The 16,957-nt window shown below is 39.9% G+C and overlaps 1 protein-coding gene across 1 annotated transcript in view; it reads left to right on the top strand.

Moving 5' to 3' along the window:
* Positions 1–16,957, top strand: part of map2k5 (mitogen-activated protein kinase kinase 5) — a 48,357-nt gene that overhangs the window by 19,435 nt on the left and 11,965 nt on the right. The window contains exons 11-20 of the mRNA XM_061068318.1: positions 639–720; positions 1,829–1,890; positions 3,988–4,036; positions 4,157–4,230; positions 5,354–5,404; positions 5,540–5,611; positions 6,851–6,880; positions 11,489–11,515; positions 11,869–11,901; positions 16,618–16,679. Coding sequence (XP_060924301.1) covers positions 639–720; positions 1,829–1,890; positions 3,988–4,036; positions 4,157–4,230; positions 5,354–5,404; positions 5,540–5,611; positions 6,851–6,880; positions 11,489–11,515; positions 11,869–11,901; positions 16,618–16,679 — 542 coding nt within the window. The remainder of the gene's footprint in view (positions 1–638; positions 721–1,828; positions 1,891–3,987; positions 4,037–4,156; positions 4,231–5,353; positions 5,405–5,539; positions 5,612–6,850; positions 6,881–11,488; positions 11,516–11,868; positions 11,902–16,617; positions 16,680–16,957) is intronic.

A 16,957-nucleotide genomic window follows, 5' to 3' on the forward strand; every position in this document is an offset into this window, starting at 1 on the left:
GTTTACGAGGCCAAACTTGTATATTTTCAAAGATGCCACAACGCTGTGTGCTGTGATTGTGGATCTCAGATAGTGGAATAGATTAAATATGACGCAAAACAAAGTTAGTCTTTGCCGGTGTATGCTAATGTTAGCTAGCTAGACTTAGCACAGAAGTAATACTGTCTGAAATATGCGGCAAAATCATGATAAGTGTTATCTTTGAACCATTTTAACACTGTAGGGTATGAGTCATGATTAAAGACAGCTCCGTATTTATTTTACGCTAGTTATCTATTATTAGGCACAGGCGAAAATAACATAGTTAATATCTACATTAAGACATACAGACCCAAATGCTGTGAGCACAATGACTCACTTAAACTGCTCAGCGGCCATCTTGGCGACAGCACCAGGCAGTAATTTAAGTGCAATATCTAAATGAATGTAGAGTGAAGCTTTTGAGCAATTCAAATATTCAGTGATTGTGTTGAAACTTAAAATCTAACTTAAAACAAAAATTTGTACAATTCATTGCTTCTGTTGCATCTTGCTTGAATTCCCAAAGAGGATAATTTATGAACCAGTTATTATGTATCATTGATAAATATTTTTTGAAAAGACTTTAATTATCTCATTGTCTCTTCTCTTGACCGCAGTGTGATTCACCTTACATCATCACTTTCTTCAGTGCCTTTTTTGTTGAGAACAGGATATCCATATGCACCGAGTTTATGGACGGTAAGTTTCTCCGCAGCTTATTCCACTCGATCATATGCTCTTTTTTTTTCCTTTGCTAACCACAGCTGTGCAGAAGAGACTTTTGGGAACAGTCGTCTGTCTCTCTGCTGCGTATCCATTTACACTTCTGCAGATCAGGAGAACATCTTATCTCTCTGAGCTGCTTAGCATGGCTGTGTGCTAAAAGCTACAAGGGCGTGATAAGTCTTGACTTGAGTGCATTGGTAGGTGCGTTTGTATGTGTGTGCACAGACTGGTGAGAGATGGGGGACCGTTCGTGTTTTTAGGTGTGTGTGTTTGTCCGAGTGTGTGTTAATGGAGCGATTCCCTTGTTTCACACATTTGCGCGAGCTTGTCAGCAAAGTCTGTCTAACCTCTGAGCACACTCAGACTTTATGGAACTTTTTCAGTTGATCTTGGTCTTTACAAATGAAAAATTACAATTTGAAAAAAGACACATAAATAAATCAATTCATAATCTTATTTCTTCTTTTACTGATATGACAAACAAATGCAAGGAAATTGTCAGCAAATATAATTATAACTAGAAGAGCACTTAGAAGAGCATCCAAGGCCCAATAATCACTTCAGGAACAACATCACTGGATCCAGAATTTAGTTTGGATCTGCACCAAATTTTGCACACTTTTAGATTTCAGTCGTCCCAATGGGCCTCTCTTTTTTCATCAAGATCTATAAATTATTCACTGGGAGATGAGTGAAAATGTCCAAAAAAACACACCTCGCAATGTTAAAGAAAATAAAAAAATATAAAAATCCCTCAGCTGCTTCTTGGTCCTGATCTGCTGCAAAATGTAATGGGTTCTTTCTCCCCCAATGGGTGGTTGTGTTAACCTCCAGCAATGAAATATATATTAAAATTTAATGTTGTGTAAATTCCCAAGTGCGTGTATACAGTTGTAGGTCATTTCTGTTGACTTACTATAGAGCTGGATCCAGTTTTTTGTGTCTGTAGTGTTAAAAACCTGCATGGCTAACATACATTCAGCTTTGTGCCATGAAAAAAAGGCTTTTAGGCATAAGTTAATAAAAAGATTTGATAAACTGTGTCATGTAAGCGTTTTAATGAGTAGTGTGTCTTTTACAGGTGGTTCTCTGGATGTGTTCAAAAGAATTCCAGAGCACGTGCTGGGGAGGATCGCAGTGGCAGTAAGTTCTCAATAAATACTAGTAATTCAGATTAGTGGTTTGATAAAAAGGTTTTTAATAAAGAGGTGTCTTCTGATATTTACAAAAACATTATTCATTATTTAAATGTTCCTAGTTTGATGGTCCAGTTTTCACTATGTTACTGTTCACATGTCGGATGCAAAACTATTCTGAAGGAGAAAAATACACATTTTATTAATGACATAAAAGAAGATAGAAGTGTGAAATTTTCAATTAGCCTCTACTGGATGAAATGATGGACGCAGTCAGTGTGTTCCCCTCATCCTCCCCATCCCTTCCTCTCCCCCTCCTTTTCTACTCAGATAAAACTAGCATTTTGATTTGAACGGCCTTGAAGTTGATAAATGCACGTCTCCTTTCCACACTCATTACCCTTCTCCTGTCTTCACCTCCTCCTCTCGTTCTCCCCCCTTTAACTTTGTCCGTAATCAAGCAATGACAGCTATTTAGTCAGTGTTATTTTTAATTCACAGCTCTCCCTCCTTTCCACTGTCACAGTTGTTAATTATCACAGAAGGATAGGCACCCAAGAGGGTGAGTGAGTGAAGCTGCACACATCAGTTGTTGCACTCGCACCTTTTGAGGCAGCAAGACTTCACAGAGCTTTTGTGTTTTCTTAATTTTATCTCAGAGGTTGTTTTGCATCAGGGATGGATGACAGGAGACAAGAGGCTAGAATCAGCTTTCAAATCCCTTGGAAAAAACATTACCAACACAAAGCAGCATCAAAATATTTGGAAATGACTAATGTTGAAAAAAGATACATTGATTTCTCCAGGCGGGTGGAGTCGTACGAGTGTAGCCAGCAGGACACTTGTTAGGGCTGCACAAAGATGAAAGTGTCCTTCCTCTCCTACCCAAAATAATAAAAACCAACTGGTGTCTCCTCCCTGTTAGTTGCACACTTTACTTTTCCAAGGCGAGGCAGCAAGAAGACAACTTCACTGGTAGAAATAATTCCAATGCAAAGGAGATTTTCTCAATACGAAGGTCCAAACTCGTAGTTCCTGTCTTGATCCTGTAAAAAGACAAATCTACACAATATTTTATGTAGTCTTGGTTTATCATCGACCACCCAAAGCTTGTTACCTTTAACTGAGAACTGAAAAGAACTCAACTCTCTCTTTCCCACCACAATTCCATATGTAGTGAAGTTTACGATCCTTTATTAGCTTTCTTAAATAGCTACAACATTACTTAATACAGTAGATGGCTGAATTCCATTACTTGGGGCAGGTTCTCCTTGTCAACCCTGTTGACTCCATGGTCTCAGTCTTAGGACACAAACATCTGCTTAAATAGCAGAGATGTAAACCTCTGTTTACCAGACCAGCCACTCTCTATAGACCTTGACTTCCCCCTGGTATCCCGGCCATGAAACCATGAGCAGAAGCACAAGCCGGTTCCTCTGCTGATGGAAGCCATCGGTCACACACACGTGAATGAGGGTCAAGTTCACCAAAGCTCAACTCCAAGTGAAGACAAGCTGCGATTTGCACAGGAAGCATCTCGTCGCTCTCACAGATTATAATGAACATGAGACAAAGGAGTGCTGGTGGTGCATTTGCATATTTGTGGCTGTCCTCATTCTCCAGAACAACTCTGACTCTATAGCCCATTGTTTCACAGCCCTGTAGACCAGAAAAGCCACGATACCTCAACTATCTGCAAGTCTATTTAAAAAAACTAAATTGACCCCATTTCCTTCTAAATGTGAAGTTTCAAACCTGATTTCCATTCCAGTTTACAGAATTTCATAGGAAGTCAAATCAGTCTGGAATCACACAGTGGCCCTCATGTATGCAAAGGTGCAGCATTAGTCCTGACTTCCGATCTGAGGGAAACAATACAGCATTTAACACACAGTCAAATCTAATTCATGTTTATTCTAGATAAAGGTCGAGGCCACTTATGTTCCCAAGTAAAATTGAGCTGTCTTATAAAGTAGAAACATGTGGACTGGAGACAATCAGCCACATTAACCACGTTATTAATTATTCATCTAAGTGTGCTGGTTGAAAGGTATTGAATGTATAAAATTACTGTAATATATTGTTTTGCCACCTGTGTGTCTAGGTAGTCAAAGGCCTGACGTATCTGTGGAGCCTGAAGATACTTCACAGGGGTGAGTAAGGTGTTGCACGTCTGCTTGTTATTTACAAAAAAGAAAGAGAGAGCAGAGTGGATAAAGACAGGCTGCAGAGTGCTGATGTCGCAGTTCTCTCAAAGCAGTTTGTCTCCGCAGATGTCAAGCCGTCCAATATGCTGGTGAACACCCGAGGACAAGTCAAGCTCTGTGACTTTGGTGTCAGCACACAGGTGAACTGATTTGTTTGTGTGACTTTGGTTGAGAGAAAGGATGGAATATGAAAGAGATAGAAGAAAAACCTTTGTCAGTAGAGGCTTCTCCGCAGACGTGTGCGGTGCGTGTGGCGCTCTGTGTGCATATGGTCAATCTGTCAATCACCACATTCATTTTCAACTCTAAGCACGAGCACGATCCCAGGGGTCTTCCTATCACATTAACTCCCCACCCACCTCCATTGTTCTGCAGCCGCCAAAAAAAACCCTTGTTATAATTATGACCCGCACACACACAACGGTGAAGCCTCATTGATATGTATTCAGTAGATGTGGGGACCGCGTTGGTTGCAGACAATAGCTTAGTCATTGTGTGTGTGTTTGTGTGTGTGTGTGTGTGTGTGTGGGCGTGCGTCAGGGGGCAATGTGTGTTTGTAATGTAATCATCAGGGACAGACCTTCAGCGTACCCCAAAACATCAACCCTGAGGACACTCTTCCTTTTCAACAAACACACACACACACACACACTCACAGACACACACACACTACCCACCATCCCCCCCAATTCGCAAATTGTTATTCATTTTTTACCTTCACTTGCATGGAAGCTTCAAGGTGAATTTTACACCCTCTGTGTGTGTGTGTGTGCGTGTGTGTGCGTACGTGCTATTTTAACTCAGTATTGTTTATCTCTATTTCAAACCTAAACACTCTCCCTCCCTCTCCCACACTTTGTAGGGCATTTAAAAACAGCCATAAGGGAACTGACTCTCATTATCACAGTCCTGTCATTGATGGCATGTGCCATTGTGTTCACAGACACACACACACACACACACACACACACACACACACACACACACACACACACACACACACTAATGTCTCCTTGTCTTACTCCTATTCCCTTGTGCTGGGGTTGCAGCCCAAAATATCAACCTGACATATCAATAAATTTAGGTAATGTAAGTTAGGTTTAGCCCCCACCTTTTTGTTTCTATTCCCCAGCACAGAGCAGTGACATAATGAGTCTTAAAAGTTATTTATCAGGATTGTGTTTGCTTAAGGTTGCCTGAATATTTCTGAATGTCTATTAATATGCAGCTTAATTATTCACTGTTTTTCGTCTCCACTTGCAGTTGGTGAATTCTATCGCCAAGACGTATGTGGGAACTAACGCATACATGGCAGTGAGTTACTCTTTAATCTCAGTCTTATGCTAAACCGTTTTAAAGTTGTACCAGATAAGAAATAACTTATTAAAGGAGCCTGAGTCTCTGACTGTCCTGTTCTGATGTTTTTTATTTTTCCTTTTTGCTCCACAGCCGGAGAGGATATCAGGAGAACAGTATGGGATTCACGCAGATGTGTGGAGTTTGGGAATCTCGTTCATGGAGGTACGATTTAGTAGGACACTAAATTCTAGTTCTAATTTGTTAAATTTGTATTTTGCACAGTTTGGTCTCAGGCAGGTAAAACACATCCAGTAGATCACATTGTATGTTTTGTGACTGATGCTCATTAGGGTTAGGGCAGCATAAGTGTGTTTGTGTGTCCATGTGTGCGTCAGTATCTGTTCATCTCTCTCCATAGTGTTGATCGAATGCTTGACTGACACCCTGCGTTTTTCGAATCACATTTTAATTTCAGTATTACACCTCCCTGGTCTCTTGTCCTCCCACTGACACTATTGATTCTCCATCTGTCCCTGTCCACAGCTCGCCCTCCGCAGTATAACAGATGATGTGGGCTTCTGCCTCGCCTTTGTTTGTCAATAATGTTATATCATTACAATTATAACAATAATGGATGAGTTCACACAAAAGGAGCCACGTCAAAATTATTGACGCAATCTCCGCGTGATAAAGATAAAGAGTTTTATAGGAGTGGACCCCCTGGCCCCCTTCTCTTTAGTTCTAGCTGTGAATGTGTGCATTAAGCTAAATGAAATGTCCTGGAAGTCCCACTCGATGTGGATTGATCTTCAGCCGACCAGTTGGTCTATTTATGTTCAAGGAAGGACGGTGAGCGTTTTGACATTTTAATAACTTAATGTTGCCAATAAGCTGCCCTTGACCAAGATGAAAAATGTCCAACCCCAAGTGAATTACCAAATGTCAGGGAGAGCTTGTCGCCTCAGCCGGAGTAACAGACACACACTCTTTACATACAACTATCCTACAATCCTGCCCGCCTTCTCTTCATCCCTTGATTTTGTTCCCTGCAGGTGGTGATCATGGGGGGGTTATTAACTAATAGCTGATGTTGTTTGATGAGGTAGTGTTATCAGCAGGTGGGCACTAAGCTTACCTCAAAGACTGAAAGTCTCAGATTCTGCACGCATCAGTGGCTTTAGCAGCATTTTCCTGCTGCAGCTACAGTGAGACACCAGCAATGGAAAACACGTCTACAATAATGCATGTGTAGTTATATTGTGTACATGGGTTGGTTTCTGTATCAGGAGAACCTGAGTAGTCAAATGGAGTCAAATCCGTAGCCACACATGAAATTCCTCTCAACTCTGAGGCCATTGTTTTTATCTTGTTATCATGTGGTGCATATCAGGGATTTATCTTTATGTCTAAAAAGAATAATGTTATAGTATTTTGTAACACTTACTCTTTTCTTTCTCACAGTTGGCACTAGGCATGTTCCCCTATCCACAGGTGAGTTATTTCCATTTATAAATCTCTCTACCTAAATATCCAGACTCAAGAAGGAGCCTGTGTTGATGCTTCTTGCAGGAAATTACTTTAAGTTTAAGTAAAATTGTCCTCAGTGATTTATCTACAGTGTTTATGATTTTTTTAATTTTATAAATGTGGTATTGTTAAAAGGGAAAATAAGATTGAATCAGAAAAACAATTTCCCCATTAAATTATTTCTGTCATGAAGTTTTCTGATGATTCCAAACTTTGGACGTTTACAAATATTTGGACATTTTGCTCTCACTATTACATGAGGCACTAATTCACGGTTAGTTACTTAAACCTGTTGACCTCACAAATCATTTTCAAAGATGCATTGTGAATCAAATGAATTCAGTCAGTAAATAACTAAGTGACATAGTTTAAGTACAAAATCTTTAAACGTCATTATAAAACTTTAAAAGTTTAAAAGGATTTGGGTTTTATATGTTTCCCTTGCATTACACAAAGTTAAAATCCTGCTCAAATGTAATTGCCGACCACAGAAGTGACTTCCCAATCCCATCAACTCTTAATTAGGCCTTTAAGATGGGTTTATCTCCCCAATCCCTAGCTGAGCTTTCTGAGTCTGGTTACCTCAGGTTACCTCCTGGCCACGAAACCTTAAGATGGAGATTTGATCTCATAAAGACTCCATTTTCAAAACTGCATAGTGATTGTGTTGAAAATCGAACTTTGAAAACAAAGGTTGGGATTTTTATTTTACACTGATATCATGGTATTGATTATTGTGACATCCCTACTAGCTGCAATTTCTGACCTTTCTTTGTTTGATTAGCAACAAAAACACAATTTAGTTCTTGATGTTTTGTTTGTTGACACTGTGACACGTAAGAAAATTTTACCACAAGCTTGATGAGTGCAACACTTGAACTGCTCCGTCTGTCAAATAAAAGTTGATTGCGGTTGATTACAGAAGAAGAGTCTGATGTTACCACTGTACTCTTTGCTCAAGGATTTCCTCAGTGGCTGATTCTTTTCAGTGAACCAATTATTCTTCCTGGTAAAGAGGAAACCAATCTACTCAATGTTGGAGTTTGATGCCATGCGAGGCTTTTAATATCCCAACAGAGTTTTCTTTTTCTTTTGGGTCATAGGAGTTTTTATGTTTATTTGCTGGGTGCTGAGAGAATCCCAGTCTACGTACTTCCTTGGTAAACAACCATCTGTGAGGCAGAGTACAGTCGTGATCGAGCTCCTCACTTAGTTTCTGTGTTGACTAATTGATTAGTAATTCTTAAACCGCGATGAAAAGCAAACATTTGTGTTGAGGACTAAAGGTGTGCTTGCAGCCCGGGGCCTTCACTCACCCATTTATTTTAATTTATTTTGTAAATAAATAGCGATCTACCCCTCCTTGACTTAAATTAGGGGTGGCCGAAATATTAGAAACACTTTTAGTTTGGGCTCTCCACTGTCTCCTACAATTTTACTCATCTCAGTGTTAATTTTCCCCTTACTCCATATGGTACTGAAGACAGTTCACCTGCAGGCTGTGGCAGAGCGGTGTGCCGACAGTGCTCGGATCCAGCTCGTCAGGCGCAGCCAGCCAAAGTCCTCGGGCCTTAGCTGTCATTTCTGCAGACGCTGGCACAGCTGTCTGTGCAAAACCCCCTGCTACACTTCACAGAGAACATTTCCGTACGGGCTGAGGGAGAAGTTGTTGAAAGGGAGAGTGTGGCACAGAATCAGAGGCATCTCCAATGTAGACTAGACCCTTTAAATTCTGGGGAAGTGTGAAAGCTTGCCAATGGCTTTAATTTGTGGATTTGTTGATGCATCATCTCTCATTCATTCTTCTCTGTGTGTGTGTGTGTTTGTGTGTGTACACAGTGGAGTCATCACCTCATGTTTGTCATGATTAGAGATGGTCTCTTTAATTCCACTTCACCACATGTCGGGATTCATTTGTATTCTTTGTCAGGAGTTAATGGAGTTTTTTCACGGCTCGCTCTGAAAGTCTTTGAAGACACCAGACCCGATGTGATGTGTATACAGCCGCCAGCGCTATTGCTCCTGATTGATTTGTTGTCCTTTTGTTTGCTCTATGGTTGTTTTTCTTTCTCTCCGTTTTGTCACATTTTCCTCAAATTTGAATGAATTCCTGGATGAAATACCAAGTCAGTTTTTTTTTAGCACGTTTGAGGAGCTTCCATTACACAGTGTAATACACAGTGATGTGTGGTGGCTGCAGAAACATTTTGATTTGTTCATCTTAAATGAAGGGAAGGAAGGGAACTTGAACCTTAGTATGTGCTGTATATGTGTTGTAAACACACAGTAGAGGTCCAAGTTGACATCTTCAGCTGCGTCTTCTACTTGAATGGCTTCTCCTGTTCATCCTGAGATATTTGTATTATTTTTTTCTTTCAGTTTTGCATCTGTCCCACTCGCTCACAATGAATTCTTTTGACATTTTCCTGCTGTATTCTCACGTGGGCTCATTCAGATATTCTCCAAACACTTAAGAGTTCAGTGCTTGTCTGAAAGCAGCATTGTTGTCACCAAATCATATTCTACACGACGCACACCTTGCATCAGCTTTCCTCGAGTGCAGCCTGCGACTTGTAGGATTAAATATATTTTGATCTCCACTTGATAGAGCAGGTGATGTCGGTCTAAATGTTCCACTTGGTGAATCTGAGTTTTATTGAAGCTTTGGATCAAGGATGAAAGGTTTTCAGTTTGGAGGAGATCAGAAAAGAGCTTCCGACATCGGATGATTTTTAAAGGCCTGTGATTAAAGAGCAATCTGAGGTTAACAGAGTGGAATGCAGTAGTCGTTGTTGAGCTCATAATGAATAAAAGAACAGGGAAAAGAACCTCAGCACTTTCTATCTTCATGAAGATCTCACTGTAACCCTTCTCAAAACCAAAACATGCTTGTTGAAAATGATGGTTTTTATATCGAAAAGGAAAGAGTTTTCACATTTATTACCCTTGAAGTCTTTTAAATCCTTGAGTATCTTTTAGAAGTATTTATTGAGTTCCTCCAGAAAAGGAAAGAAATCATTTGACGCTGAGCTTGCTGTGATATTTTCATATCGCCAAAAAAAGCTTCATGTTTCTCAGAAATTAACACAAAGCCGCTGGAGTGGCTGTTAACAGGTTAAGAGGAAGAAGAAGTTGATGTTACACACAACTACAGTCATTTGGTGATGTACAAACACTCGTACACAGTCCTTTTAAAGATACAAACAAACCCTATAACAGCACATCAATGTGTTTGTTCCTTTTAAATCAGGTATCAGAAGAGCATTTAAAAAGAAACGCCTTATTAGAAATTCTTGTTTAAGTCTAAATGTTGTATTAAACAATGTTTACCCTCTGGACTAACCGATAATGAGATGTCTGCTAGATAATCAGCCCACAGTGATGAGAGACTCTGTTAAAAGATGCAGAGGGATTATTAAACATCTCTTTTTGCTATGTGGTCAAGCCACCTAGTATAAGAAGAAGAAGTGCTCAATTATGCTTGAATAAGTTAGTCTCCCACTATCCAATTTCAACCCCTGGAGCAGCTCGCTATTTTGTCCTAGTAATTATTTCTGAACAAATTAGTTTTCCATAGTTGCCTTTAATGTGTCTGAATCAGGCAAAACTGGATATAGAGGCAGTTTAGGAGTCTCTTGGTATTTACAGAGAGTGAAAACCTGTATTTAATTGAGTGAATCAATAAGTGCTCTAATGCACTGTCAAAAGACCCGGAGAAATGAGCTATTCATTTACCAAACATTCTTTGTCATTTAGCTGAGCCTAGTTTTTTAAGGGCCTTATTTCATTTAGTCTGCATGATGAGGTTTTACATTTGGGTCTAAAATTAAATGTGTTTTGTCCTGGTGGATATTCCGACCTGGAGCTTTTGAAAAACCAAAGCTAAATGTTTTCTGTAGTTTCCCTGCGGCGCCGTTTAAAGATATTATCTCTGAGGCCGTGTCTTAAGTAGACGTTCCTCATCTAATGTGTGTTCCTCAGTCTTTCCATGTCTTAGTTGTAACTTAATTGAACATTCTTCTTTGTTTCCCCTGATTTCCAACTCTATATATGAGTTGAGTTGTTTTTTCTATGAACATCTTCTCTTAAACCACTTTCTCCTTTTTTATCATCTTTCTAATTGATATTGACTGAATCGTTTGTCCAAATTACACCTTGTTTCTTTAGATATACATATCGATAGATAGAAAGAGATTCCTGGAATATACTTTTCCTACAGTGTTTAGTGAGTGTTTGACCTGTGAAATAGACACGTAAGCATCTCTTTGCGAACCTGGCTCACATTGTTCTGTACCAGTTACCCTGTGCCTCTTGATAACCTGGAGGGCAGGAAAGTACCACTCTGAAAATTAGCATTAGTGGATCTTTTAGCCCATTTTCCACAAATGAGAGCAGGGCCATTAAAATGTGTGTATTTTCATTATGTAAATGATCTTAATGCACACTCACAAATTGCCAACAGAAAAACAATAATTTTCTCCGAGTGATCATAATGTGTCCAAGTGTATCATCTTGATTATGACGCACTAATTACATGTGGGCTCGTCTCCTCTTCTCTTTGTTGCCCTACAGATTCAGAAAAACCAAGGATCTTTAATGGTAAGTTTTACTGCATTGAAACCGAGTGAAAGGAAACACAGGTCTCCCACACTGTATCGTCAGTTACTCTTGGTTGGCTCCTTCATTTGAAAAAAAAAAAAATACTGAAATTGCATTTCTGCAATGAAATATTAGCTCCTGCTTAAACTGCTGGTATTACATTAGGTGCCATTATGGAATAATAAAAAACATTCAGGAGGTGAAGGATGGCTTTGCCTGAGCTCACTGCATTCCATTAATCTAAGTAGATACTTTTTTTTATCCCACTCAATTTTCCCTATCGCAAAGAAATTTCATGTTGGCTCGCTCGCTTGTTGTTTTTTTTTAATCTCCCTGTGTGTCTCCTCTTCCAGCCTCTCCAGTTACTGCAATGCATCGTTGATGAGGTGAGTCGTCGTCTTATGTGCTTTTGCATCTAAAGTCAGTCCTAATGGCCCGGAAAGCTTATATTTTGTTTCCTAATGAAGCAAACCAGTCAGGCGGCTTTGCTCCCCATTCACTCAACCCTTCACCCTATGCAACTGCCTCAGGCAACACACATATGCACACACACATTACTGCAGAGGTTGGACCTGTCATGAATGACACGCACACACACAAACACGTGCACACAAACAAAGCTCTGAAGTCTATATTTCAAAGAGAGGACCAAAGCCAGGTCTGTTCTCTTGACTGCACCAGGTGAACATGTCTCATACACGGAGCGGTGGCACGTTGCTGCCTTATTTGACTTCTTTAGATTCTGGGTTTTTTATCACCCCATATATTGATTTTACAAAGGTAACGTCTGGTTTTTAAATGCTCTTGTTTTTCCCGACACACATGCAGTCTCACTTGCTTCTCCCACTTGCCACAGGCTAATGTCTGATACACAACCCGGGCCTAACCTGAAGAGTTTTCTGTTTTTTTAAATACCAATGCACAACCTCCTCTTTATTTTTTACCGAAGTTCTTTGTTGACATAAAAAAATAGCAAAAATGCTACAACCCTTCCTCTCCAGCGTAAACCCTTCTCCTCTGATAACCCCTTCACCAGCCATATCACACATTTAACATATAATGTCACTTGTCCTTAACTGCCTATGGATCGGCCCTAATTAATAATTAAATGCTTTTGGTTGTAATGGATTGACCTGGGCTGAACTGTTCATTAGTCAGCGAGACAGAGGCATCACTCAAAACTATTTTTCCTCTGCCCTTTGCCGTCTCCCCTTGAGGCGAGAGAACACTCTTTTGTCCCTGGCAAGGCAGCACCAGTTCACCGTCCCAGCTAATGCTGCGATTTGGAGGAAGAGACAGGAGGATGAGCACTGCTCTGAAAGATGGAGTCACTCAGAGATTGTAAAGGTTGAGGACTGCACCGGAGCAAGGATACACACTCATCAAGCACTTTATTAGGAACACGTGTACACCTCTGTGTTCATGTGACAGGGGTGCAAGGCTTAAAGTTATGGAGGTTCAAGTCAGGATCTGCAGTTCATGTTCATATCAAACATCAAGAACAGCAACAAATATGTGGTCTCTGTGACATTTTGGTTGGATTGTTGATTCCAGATATGACAGTTAAAGCTTTTCTGAAATTTCTCATACTTCCAACGTATGATGTCGTCCCATTCAAAGTGAATGAGCATTAAGAAAACTGAATTATTGAGCTGAACACTGATCTTATTTAGTGAATAATTCAATTCTTCTGTATTTTTCATCAGAACTGTCTCACTTACTGAACTGAGCATTGCCCGTTGTAGATGTGATACAAATGTTTTCTATGATCGTGATGTGTGTACATGTGACTTGTCCACTGGGGATTTGGAAGTTGCTGTAATGGCTGAATGAGTAATAGGCTCCTGTGAATGGATCATTAATATTACTGGAGCTTGAGGTATGTGTGTGGCTGGGAGTGTGACAGTTCCTTTTTTTTCTTTTTTGCCATTTCTGTTCCACATAAACGTGGCTGAGAAAAGGCTTTAATGAGTATTTGAGGCTAATGAGACTCGATGAACATTTAGTTGAACAATTAAAAGGTCAACAGATTAAACCTGAATGAATCTTACACATTAAGGTGAAAACATAAAGGAACAGTAACCTGACAAAGACTCGAACATGAGTGGCCTTGAAAATCCTGGCATCGACAGCAAGATAATATTTTGCAAAAGAGCTTATAAAGATAGGAGTCGTATCTTCACCCACATTACAGAAATATGTTTTGTTTTATGTATCCACAGAACAAACTCTCAGCAATTGTCCTTGGTGGGCATTGGTTTGAATTAATACTGGGAGGAAGTCATAAAAATGTACATTGTTGACTGAACAAAAGGATATAATATCTCGTATGACGAGAATCACCTTTGTAAGTTTTTCTATATTTAGATGAATATCCATATGTAATATCAGATAATAATATGTGTCCAGGTTTACACAAAACAATTAATTTACTCACATGTAGCTTAACTTAAATGCAAAGGATCCAGTGCATCATTTTAATAGAAGCTGGTATTCCACGAAGACAGAGAAACATACTAGTTCAGCTCAGGTCTTGAAAGAGAAGTTCCCCTCAGTGCTTCCTCCCATCTCTCTGCTGTCCACTCTCATTAATGTCTCTCTCTCCTCTTATTTGTTGAATAGCAAGTGGCTGCACTAATAAAGAACTCCCACTTTATTTTCAAGCCTGTAATTACTGATCTAATTTTGCCTAATAATTGCTTCATGGCAATGACATGTATATTTACCCGTACCCTTGTACCCTTGTAGTGTGCGCTCCGCCTCATAGTGGAGCATATTGACAACCAGAGGAATAATTCACACAGACCAGCCACTTTCATCAGCCTGCTTGTCTTTTGTGTTGTCGCCTGCTGCCACATCAAAGCTGCAGCGGTGTTGCTCTCAGCTGGAGACGTGAATACATGCATAGAATGTGTGTTTGTGTTTGCAAAAAGGTGCATGCAAATATGTGTGGAAAGTGCACGGAGAGATTTTGTATCAGATTTCGCCGACACAACACATAAATTGGTTGTGTAGTCAACATTCTGCACAAACTATGTGGGTCCAATTGATCGTGTGTGTGTGTGTGTACACTATAGTACAGTGGTTGCAAATTATTTGGGACCCTCTTTCTGAACGAAGTGTATGCTCAGGCTTGGCGTGTGCAGAGCTCAAGGGCATTTGTTTGTGCGAGTGAGTGTGTGTGTGTGTGTGTGTGTGTGTGTGTGTGTGTGTGTGTGTGTGTGTGTGTGTGTGTGTGTATACATGTGCTATGATATATTGCTCATCCAAGCGGCCACAGCACTATGATGTGTAGTGAGATTAGAAGGAACCCATTCCTTTGTTAATTTAAATGGGTTCATGCGTCATGCTTTGCGGGAACCTGCCGATCAGAGCATTAAGGAATGGCAAACACTGCCCAGAGGTGTTTTTAATGGCACAGCAGGGGCTTCACGTGTAAAGAGGTTTAATTCCCTGAATTTGAATAAAAGGCCTGGTTGTGGGGCCCGGTCTTTAAGGATTTTGTCCATGTCTGAGTAGTTTGTGTCTTTGTTTTATATCTACATATGATTGGATGTCCCTGCTGTGCAGATTTTAACTCGTGTAGATCTCACTCCTTCTATCTTCCTACTCACTTCTGATCTTGTCAGGCAGCACCTTTTGTATCTGAGGTAAACATCAGTGTGTCGTGCACATGCTGGTGTGTAGGAATGCGATACGTTACATTTCATCAGTCAGTGTTCTCTGTGGGAAGATGTGACCTGACGCGCCAGATGGTTTGTTACACTGGACCATCTGGGAAGATTTCATCGAGTGTTTGGAAAGAGGCAGGTGCTTTCAAAAACAACTTGGCAGGTGATTGGATGAGCCATCTGTCCGTCACCATCTATAATGGCTGCTAACGCCAGTCGATAAAACTGCAAAAGCATCTCATTTATCAACAAAAAACAAGTCTTTGCTCTTCTTTCTATACAATCCACTGCTGATGCTACGGTAGCGTCTGTGCTAACATCCTTAGTAGCCATCATTGATGTCTTTTACAGTGAGTCATCACACCTCAGACACGCCCCCACATGGCTGCTGGTAGTTGATCCCTCATTGGACGATGATTGGTACTAACCTCTGTGGTTCAGTAGTTCAGCCACTGACTCGCATGAAATATTGCTGCCTTGCAAAGTTGTGGAAGAAATATCTGTTCATAGTCCAGAGTTGTTTTATTTAACTTAATGCTAGTTTTCTCATTTTGAATGAGCCCGTTTATTTTCACATGTTTGGATATGAATATATATAAATCTATATATAAAAACAACAGGAAAATCTTACAGAATGATACCTTATAAAATAATACTTTCTTATTACCACAATTGTTATGTTAAATGAAAACCATTATTTTATGAAAATAAATAATAGGGAACTAGAAACATAAATTTCCCAAAATGTATGAGTTTTTTGCTGTTATTTATTGGGATAGAAACAAAGGGAGAGAATCTAGATTTTTATTTAATGTTGCTATCTCTACACATTGGTCAGCATTTTGTCTGCAGGGATATTGGGGATGAATTATAAAAGCTAGAACTGTTGACACCGGCAGAGGTAAGGAGGGAAACGATCGGAGTGAGAGGAGGGAAATGGACGGACTAATGAGGTGAGGGTCAGTCTGGCACAGCTGTTGTACATGACACGGTTCATAGACCCCTTCATTGACAAGATGTAGCAAGCATGACAACACACACCTAAACACAAACAGCGCAAATTAGTTTATTTTGGCAGCAATTGACAGACATCACCTTCCTCCTGAAATACGTTCATGTGAGTTCTGTCACAATTCATCCCCTGTTTTCTTTTAAATTAAGTCAGACTGTGAATATTTATGCTTTGGGTGTTTGGTTTTATCTTCTATCTAAGAGCTGTTGTTTTTTTGATATCAACAAAGATAAAATTTGTTTAATGTGCATATTAGGACCATGGCTCCTTTCCAGCTTTTACAGCGGTTCTGTTTCCGACCAATTGTTAGATGTGAAGTTTGTAAAACACTGAAACCTCCAACTAATGATATTAATGGAACTGTACCATGTTATAATCATTCCATGTGAAAATTAAACTTGTTCTATTCCTCTTCACAGGATCCTCCGATTCTTCCCGTTGAACAGTTCAGTGAAAAGTTTGTCCACTTCATCACTCAGTGGTGAGTCTGCCTTTGTCACTGTTTAATACATTTTTTAACCAGATAGACGGAAATGGTTTTAATTAATGCCTTCCACTTTTAAATGTAATTTTATCTGTGCTCAGTGATTATTGACTGTGTGGTGCATTTGTTTGCGATCCCACTTTGCAGCAGCTTAATATGTTTGCCAGGGTCAATGTTCTGAGCCCCACAGAGAAAGACTGAACAATTACAAAGACCACAAGCTGCATTTAACATGAGCTAAAGTATTATTGTAGATGAATCAAAGGTATAAGGGT

The sequence above is a fragment of the Limanda limanda genome, chromosome 3, assembly GCF_963576545.1.
Source record: "Limanda limanda chromosome 3, fLimLim1.1, whole genome shotgun sequence".
NCBI classification, from domain to species: Eukaryota; Metazoa; Chordata; class Actinopteri; order Pleuronectiformes; family Pleuronectidae; genus Limanda; species Limanda limanda.